We start from the raw sequence: 8,642 nt of genomic DNA on the forward strand, positions 1-8,642 counted from the left end.
GTCTTCAGGATCTGATTTAGATTGGGCACCGTATGAGTGTTGGGGTGCTGGGCGTAGAAGCCTTTTGGTAGAGCCCCTTTTTGTGTATTCCATAGTCTACCCCACCACTTGTCCCTTTATGATGATGAAGGTGAATGCTAACCCTAGGAGCCTAATGTTGATATGGGTTTATTGATTTGTGCAAGTACTACCCTTTCGTCATTGTTTATTGTCTGGGTTGTTTGATTTCCGCTTTCACCTGCTTATGTATTTGCGTGTGTCGTTTGGGTCGGTGACGCGTCCTGGGACATCGCGTTCAATACGACCGTCGAAGGGGTGTCATGAGCCCGTTAGGGTCCGGGGCGTGACAGTCTAGCTACATTTTGCACATTTTCTATTGTTTTAGATTTCCGTACTAGTGGCTTCTTCTAAGTATAACACGCAGCACGGGAGCATCGTTGCCTTTTCTTTTCTCTCTTCTTTTGCGGACTAAAGTCAATCAATTTGGTTTGCCGAAAAAAAAAATCAAATTTCTCCTTCTTTTAAGACATTTCTATTAAATGTGGGTACGCAATGAATGAGGAGAACAAATTCATTTCACATCCCGTCGGCTTGTTTGATGCTTATAGGATGAGCTCTGCATAATTTCCTACAAGCCAGATGTAGGCCTATACCAACATTTATGCAAAACACAAAGACATTAAGATAGGCTAGAACCGAGAAATTTTTGTCGTAGAAATTTTATCCTGAAAAAAAGGTATTTACCATTTTTCCTCAAATTTTTATATGAAATCTAACCTATATATATAACATAAGCTACGTAATTTAATAGAATGTAGTATATGAATGAAATGCTTTCTTTATCTTATAATTAAAAATAATAATTACGGAATCATAAATTCACGTGGACCACTGGCCTATTTTCCACGATGGTTGACTGGTAGTTGGTGTATCTCAATAAAGCAACGAAGGAGACTTGCAACGACTCTCTGGCTCGTCCATAGATCCTCCAGATTCACATCTGTTTCCTCATCAGTAAACTCGATCAGCTCTCGAAGATGGACGGGAGGGACTCATCGGATGGAACAACGTTGTCGAACACCGACAATGGTGTTATCGAATCGCTGCTGGGGGCTGAATTTGAGGTGTTCTTAAATTTCAGAGGGCCTGACACTCGCCTAAGTTTTGCTGACTGCCTCTATCACTCCATGGACGGAGCTGGGATTCGTGTTTTCAGGGACGAGGAAGAGATCAGAAAAGGCGATGCAATCGGAGACGAACTTGAGCGCGTGATCAAGAGCTCCACAATCTGTATACCCATCTTCTCTAGAAACTATGCGTCTAGTGCATGGTGCCTTCGTGAGCTTGCATACATGGTGGAATGCTCGAGAAACAGCAACGGCAAAGCGATGATTCTGCCGATTTTCTTTGATGTGGATCCTGACGATGTCAAGCTTAAAACGGGGTTGTACTACGATGATTTGCAGAAGCACGAGCACAAATTTGGCTGCGATCTAGTGGATCAATGGAAGGAGGCGTTGAGGGAGGTCGCTCATATCAAAGGATGGCATCTCAAAGACAGAGGGTAAGCTTTGAGCCTTTATTATTATTATTATTTAATTTTATTTAATTTTAATTTTTGTAATATAAGATATATAATTCATATAAACATGAATAATAGCAAATACTCTCGTCCTTGCATCAAAATTTAATATTGCTCAGTGGTCTCTGTTGGTCTCTGTTTCATCAACTTATTCTTCAATTCACACATATTTAATAAGTTCTCACCACACATTCACTCAAGTAAATAATTACTCAATTTTTTCATGAAAAATTGATATATCTCATTTCGTTTGTAATCCCCGACAACAAGGCAACCGCGGAGCATGTGCCTCAACTCTAATAATAAATGATTGCTAATTTTTTATATAATTACAGTTAATGAATAATATTATTAAAATTAATAAATTATGATTCTAAATTAAGTTTTAAGGATCAATTAAAACTGATGGTTACCAATTTTTCATCATAGTTAATAAAAGAAGAATAATATGATCACTCTTATACATCTAATAATTCTAAATCATATTTAGGAAATATCAATTAGTATACTATTCAGTTATTATTATAAATGTATATTAATATAATCTAAATTCAACGATACTGTAATAAATACAAATAAGTACAATGTAAATTAAATTTAGTAGAATACTCTCATTCAAGACATATTTGCCTACAACCAGAATATAAGAATTTCCATTCCATTCCCACAATTCATCAAACAAAAATTATTGAAATTATCGTTTTATTCCATTCCATTCACTGTCTATTCCATTTTGGCCTACCAAACAGAACCCATTGCAAGTCACGAGACGTTGGCTTTTCAATGAAAGACGTTATTTTATTCTGGTAAAAAGAGGCTCTATTACTTTGTGTCCATGATGGAGCCAGGATTTAGGTCCAGGGGACGCCAAAGTCATTTATGAAATATAGAAAGAAAAAAAAATCTTTCACACAAGAGAAGTGAATAAACTTACACATTAAGTGAACAATCTGGACAAGAGAAATACTTTTTTGTCGTGATGACTCTTGATTTTAATTATATGAAATTTATTAAAGTTATTTTTCAGCAAGAACTCTTTTACTGAAATATTCAATTAATGTTGGCTTCATCGTAATTTAAGTAATTTTTTTGTATGAATGGAAAAATTTACCTAAGCAATGTAGATTCCCATACACGGCGAATAAATAATGTCAACTTAAAAATCATTATTTTTTTCTGGAAAATTAATACGGAGAAACAAATAATTAAAAAGAATTGTTAATACATATAAGTTAATATATAATGGTAGATGAACTCTCTACTAAGACATGACAAAGGAATTTAAATTCAATATTCGATATGCATCTTCTAGATAGAATACAAACATTTTTTCTGTAACTTCTAAATTAATTTTATATAGGTTTGATTCGAAAACAATTGTTCTAGCTATTAGTATTTTCATCCATGCAGAACTAGAAAACAAATCACACACGATATGCGATCAATAAATAAGGATTAAAGAAATCATTTGCTTATATTTAAAGGAAGAAAATCCAAAGGTTTCGATTATTACAATTTAGGAATGAAGGAGTATCTTTTATAAAGTTTAAGTTCGCTCTTATCTTAACGATTTACATTTTTGACCATTGAATACAATATATAATTTCAATTCATTCTAAGTAAAAAGGCATGGATTTTGATTATTTATTTCCTAGAAAACAGAGATAGATCTTGAAATTTTATATTAGATAAAGTTTTTATAATAGGAATTAATATATTTTTTTGGGGAGGAGGATGGGGGATGGGGGGATTTACTTATAATTGATTCTTTTCCAGTATATTTGCAGAGTATCCATACAAAATTTTGTGGGATGGGGGCGGTCGCTCCCCCTAGTCCCCATCCGTCAGTGGCTGGTTCGTGTTTAATTTACAATATTCCCGAACTTGATAGGTTAGTACTCTACCTTCGATCTTTCTGACTAGACTCTTTGTATCAATTATGACAGCCAAGGTGAAATCATTAGATTACTCGTCACCGAAGTTTTGATCAAGCTGAATAAAAGAGACAAAAATCTGCCTGATCATTTAGTCGGAATTCAAGATAGTGTTAAAGACGTCTTGCGCCTGTTAGATGAAGGTTCTCCTGATGTACATTATCTAGTAATTCACGGTATGGGAGGCATCGGTAAGACAACTCTTGCCAAGGTTGTCTTTAATCAAATTTCTAGTCGGTTTCATGGGTGTAGCTTTCTTTCGGATGTTCGAGAAGCTTCAAAGGGCGGCAAAGTTGTTCAATTGCAAAAACAATTATTGTCAGAAATTCTCAACTTTAAACCAGTGGAAATTTCTGACTCCGATGCAGGGATTAACCAAATTAAAAGGAGATTTCGTGACAAAAAAGTTCTCATTGTTCTTGATGACCTAGATAAGTGGGACCAACTCTCAAAATTTGCAGAAAAGCGTGATTGGTTTGGTCTAGGGAGCAGAATTATTATTACAACGAGGGACACCAACTTTTTGCCGATCGAAGAGCAGAACCGAGAAAATTATGTCCAAACGCATATCCAAGAATTTAAAATCTATCAAATGAGAGAAATGCACCATGACAGTGCTTTTCAGCTTTTTAGTAAGCATGCTTTCAGAAGGGATTCCCCTCTACATGGCTACTATGATATTTCTCGTGAAATTATTCGCAAAGCTGGTGGACTTCCTTTAGCTCTCGAGGTTATCGGTTCCTCTCTTTATTGTAAGAGTAAAGGACTTTGGAAAGATACATTGAAGAAATTAGACTTAGCTCCCAATCAAGATGTCCTTGACAAATTAAAGATTAGTTTTGAAATGCTAGAGGATGCGCAAAGAGAAATCTTTCTTGATATTGCATGTTACTTTATTGGTGAAGAAAGAACCCATCCACATTATATGTGGAAAGCGTTGGATTTTTTCCCAAGAAGTGATATCATTATCCTTACCCGGATGTCTTTGATAAAGATTGTTGATGATAGACTCTTGATGCATCACCTGCTCAGAGATCTTGGAAGAGAAATTATTCGACAAGAAGACCCCAAAGTCCCCGAGAAGCGTAGTAGATTATGGTGTCCCAAGATTGCGTTACATGTGGTGGAGACTAGAAAGGTAAATTTAATTCACAGCTACTGTCTTCTCGATCAAGGAAACATCAGCTCGAAAGTTTAAAGTATATTTCTGAATGTGTTCTTTTGTTTGTGTTGCGTCTTCCAGAGAACTAAATTCGTTTGATTGAGTGAAATGAAGGTAACATCGTGATTTATATCTTGCCGATGATATCTATAGCTCACATTTACGATCTGAAAATAGAAGCAAACTGAATGGTTTGCCGGATAAAATAGACAAATTCTCATATACTTTTGGCACTTTAATTAATTCCATCCACCACTTTTACTTATAGAACAAGTCAATGCAATATGTGCTCACGGAATGTGTTCTCTTTTGTCACTATAGAAAGTTCACTTAGTACTTTTCATGTTGTTAGGGAACAGATAACATTATAGCACTCAAACTAACTGGACTTTCCAAAGAGCACAACTTTACAAGTGAAGATTTTTCGAGGCTGCCTAGCTTAAGGTTCTTGGAATTAGAGGGGGGTAATTTGGCAGGAGACTTTAAGAATCTTCTGTTACGTTTAAAATGGCTTTCTTGGCATCGTTGCCCTTCAGACTTGCAGGCGGTCAATCTATGTTTATGGAACTTAGTCGTTCTCAAATTTTCAGACAGTAACATTCCAGAGGACTGGAATGGATGGGGCCCATGCTTGGTATGTTCTTGTATCACATATATACGTTTGTAGCCATTTTGCCTTGCCTTACTTTTCTACTTCTAATTTGTTTTGCAGGCGAATCGTGACTTGAAAGTTATACATCTCACAAGATGCCATCTCTCGACAACTCCTGACTTCTCAACGTGCTTGAATTTGAAGATACTAGTTGTTAATGAACATTGTCCAAAGTCACTACAAATTGGTAGCTCTATCCGTAAGCTAGAGCGCTTGAAGCACTTGGAAATAATTGCAAGCCAATTTCAACTGTCAAAGTTGTCTGCAAGCCTCCATTTTGATTTGTTCGCAGTGCCTTCTGCAATATGCGGTCTAAAGTACCTATCAAGTCTGAAGCTAGAGGGGCAGTGTATGCGAGAGCTTCATCCATCTATTGGAGAGATGGCGGGCTTGACAAGCTTGTCTTTAAGGGGTTGTTATCGGCTTAGAAAGCTTCCAGACTCCATTGGAAAATTGAGATCATTGCTTGTATTGAATTTGTTCGACACCAGGATTACAGAGTTACCTGATTCTATTGGAGATCTCAAAAGGCTGGAGAAAATGAACTTGGGATTCACACAAATAAGGGAGCTGCCAAACTCCATTGGAGGACTACAATCATTGCTTGAGTTACATTTGCAGGGTACAAAAATTACAGAACTGCCTGCTTCTATTGGATATCTTAAGAGGCTTGAGTGCTTAGTTCTAGCTGAGAGTGAGATAAGAGAGTTACCGAAGGCCATAGGAATGCTGGAGAATCTTAAAGTGTTGAAATCTGGCGGTTGTAGCAATCTTGAGGGGGAAATCCCAAGCGAAATTGGGCTAGTATCCTTTTTGGAGGAGCTAGACTTATCAGGTAGCAAGGTGAGCAGAGTGCCAACCACCATTAATCAACTATCTTATCTACGAGAACTTCGTTTGGGAGATAACCGTAAGCTTGAAAGGTTGCCGGAACTTCCTGCCAGCCTAAAACATTTATATTTCGTAGCGGAGTCTGTGCTTGGCACCCTGGGACAAACTTCATCGAAGTGGATGGGGGAGTCAGCAAAAGGGGAGGAGTGGAATCTAAGTACAGATATCACATGGCCTCCTCAGCTTTGGTCACTTCGCATATCTTGTGACGATCCTCGATTTCTCACAAGGCTTCCTTTTAGTCTTTGTCGTTTGGAATTAGGAGATGTCAAGTCACCACTAGAACAGCCATTCTTTTCCAACTTGAGATATTTGAGATATTTGTCTGAGTTAACACTCTTTAGATGTTGGTTGAGAGAGATTGAGTTTGAACAGCTAGAGAGTCTCCAGAATTTAACAGTGGCAGAATGTGAATTGCTGGTGAGGCTATCGGGTCTATCAAGCTTAGGGAAGCTCAAAGAGCTGACAGTGTGGAATTGCTCGCAGCTACTCGAGATTCAAGATTTGGGAGAATTGAAATCACTGAAGGAATTATTAATTAAGAGTTGTAGCTCCATAGAAAGGTTACCTGATCTATCAAAACTAGTTAAGTTGGAGACATTGCGACTCTTTCACTGTGAATCATTGCAAGGTTTGCCTGATATACCCAAGACATGTCATCCCTATGTTCATCGATGCCCAATGTTAAGCGAGTCTGTTGACAACTACAAAGCTTGTGAAGAATGTAGGAAATCAAACATGGATGTGGATAGCGTGTGAGGAATTGGAACAATTGGAAGCATCATGCAAAAACTAACAAGTTTGTAAGACGTTCCCTTTAGGGTTTTGTATTCGATAGTCCATTTTGAATACCTATCCAAATGAAATAGAGGAGCAGTAGTCCTTTAACAACAAGCAGAAAGCTCTTGTGACAGTATATTTTCCTTGTTTTTTAACAAATAGTCCATTTTAAGGCTGTCTACTCTGTGCTTAATTTACATATATAAAGATACTTGTTTACTTTGCAAATAGAGAGGAAATGTGCAGAAGACAATTGTCTGCACTTTGCACGCATATGTAAATTATTTCATTGTTCTCTTTCATGTCTATAATATATGTTTTGGACACATGCTCGTTTTTCTAGTGAGAATATTCTCCTTGGTTAACATGCTCATATTGTTGAAGTCGTATGATTAATCACCTCTTGACTGCCTTTATGCAACCATCCTAATGTTTTTTCCCTTTTCTATTCGTAAATCAATAGGTCGTCTGAAGATACAACTTGGCATCCTGTTTGGAAAGAGGAGTTTGACTCCTTTTCTTCGGAAGGCAATTACTTGTGGATATGGCACAATTCGTCCTTGGATGTCTTAGCTCATAGGTATGTGTGAAACTGAAAAAACAGGATTATTTCCATAGAGATGCTTGTTTCGCGCTCTCCATGCCTTCAAATTCAAAATGTCAAATTGATGGTGGTTTATCACATTAATTCTCATCCGCAGTCTTTTCATGTAAATGCATTGATCTTAATCTGACTAAATTGCCTACAAGGTTGATTCGGCACTTTGACCTGAACAAGTTCAGACCAAATGAAGTCAAATGGGTGAAGATCAGTTTGGCTTATGAGGATTAAGTGGCGACCAATCAAATTATAAGGCTGGCATTTTGGGGTCGATCAAGTTCTGGTTGATGCCATGGTTGGGCTATCACTTTTGCGTAATGATTTTTTTTTGGGAAAAGTGTGAAAAATCCGAAACCCATTGTATTGATGTCAATATAGTCTTAAACTTTTTAATTATGCTAATTTAATCCTAAACTTTTTGATCTTGTGTCAATTCAGTCCTTCCGGCTAATTTTGGCCGGATATTATTGACATGGACGCCGACTAGCTTACGTGGCATGGCCGGCGGCTGGCGCTAACATAAACATTTTTAAACAAGTTTTTTTAAAAATTTTGATTTTTTTGACCAAGTGCCAATTCTTTTTTTTCCGTTCTTTTTCTTTCCTCTCTTTTTTTTCCTCTTCTTTCCGGTGGCCGACGAGAGCAAATGCCGGCGAGGCTACCCTCACCAAATTTGGCGAGGCCAACCCTCGCCCAAGCCAAAGCAGCCTTGCCGGGCATCGCCTAGGGCCTTACACTAGCCTAGGCGAGGCCGCCCTTGCCCAGGCAACGCTTGGCCTTGCCAGTTGGCGAGGGTGGCCTTGCCATTTGGCGAGGGTGGCCTTGTCGATGCTCACCCTCGCCTGTGGCATTCCGAATTTCGATCCATTTTTGGGATTTATAAAACGTGTATTTTGTCAGTGTGCTTATAGTTAAATCTCGCCCAGAACTGATCACTGTCAGGTTATTTTTAAATTTGAGATTTTGCTAAAATCGCATTTGATCGAATTTGGCCGTTATTTAGAGCCCGAACTTTGGTGTCGGATTTCTCGGAGTTTCGC

General features: G+C 37.8%; 1 protein-coding gene across 2 annotated transcripts; it reads left to right on the forward strand.

Moving 5' to 3' along the window:
• Positions 1-995: 995 nt before the first annotated feature.
• Positions 996-8,004, forward strand: LOC115661917 (disease resistance protein RPV1-like). Of its 2 annotated transcripts, XM_056318670.1 has the most exons (5): positions 996-1,564; positions 3,529-4,654; positions 5,031-5,312; positions 5,391-7,581; positions 7,752-8,004. In XM_056318670.1, exons 1-4 carry the CDS (start codon positions 1,038-1,040, stop codon positions 6,978-6,980), a joined length of 3,525 nt encoding a protein of 1,174 aa, XP_056174645.1. In that variant the 5' UTR covers positions 996-1,037; the 3' UTR covers positions 6,981-7,581; positions 7,752-8,004. The 2 variants fall into 2 exon arrangements, with proteins under 2 accessions (XP_056174645.1, XP_056174646.1); XM_056318671.1 differs by lacking the exon at positions 5,031-5,312 and having other exon boundaries at positions 997-1,564.
• Positions 8,005-8,642: the final 638 nt, after the last annotated feature.

This window comes from Syzygium oleosum, unplaced genomic scaffold, assembly GCF_021117445.2.
Source record: "Syzygium oleosum isolate NSW1041296 unplaced genomic scaffold, Sole_v2.1 Sole_v2.16, whole genome shotgun sequence".
In the NCBI taxonomy this organism is placed as follows: Eukaryota; Viridiplantae; Streptophyta; class Magnoliopsida; order Myrtales; family Myrtaceae; genus Syzygium; species Syzygium oleosum.

Bases quoted from the DNA above. Each gene is read 5' to 3' on its own strand.
- LOC115661917 (XM_056318670.1), top strand. From the start codon at position 1,038: ATGGACGGGAGGGACTCATCGGATGGAACAACGTTGTCGAACACCGAC. The intron at 1,565-3,528 runs GTAAGCTTTGAG...CAATTATGACAG, and splicing joins TGGCATCTCAAAGACAGAGG to CCAAGGTGAAATCATTAGAT. The intron at 5,313-5,390 runs GTATGTTCTTGT...TTTGTTTTGCAG, and splicing joins ATGGATGGGGCCCATGCTTG to GCGAATCGTGACTTGAAAGT.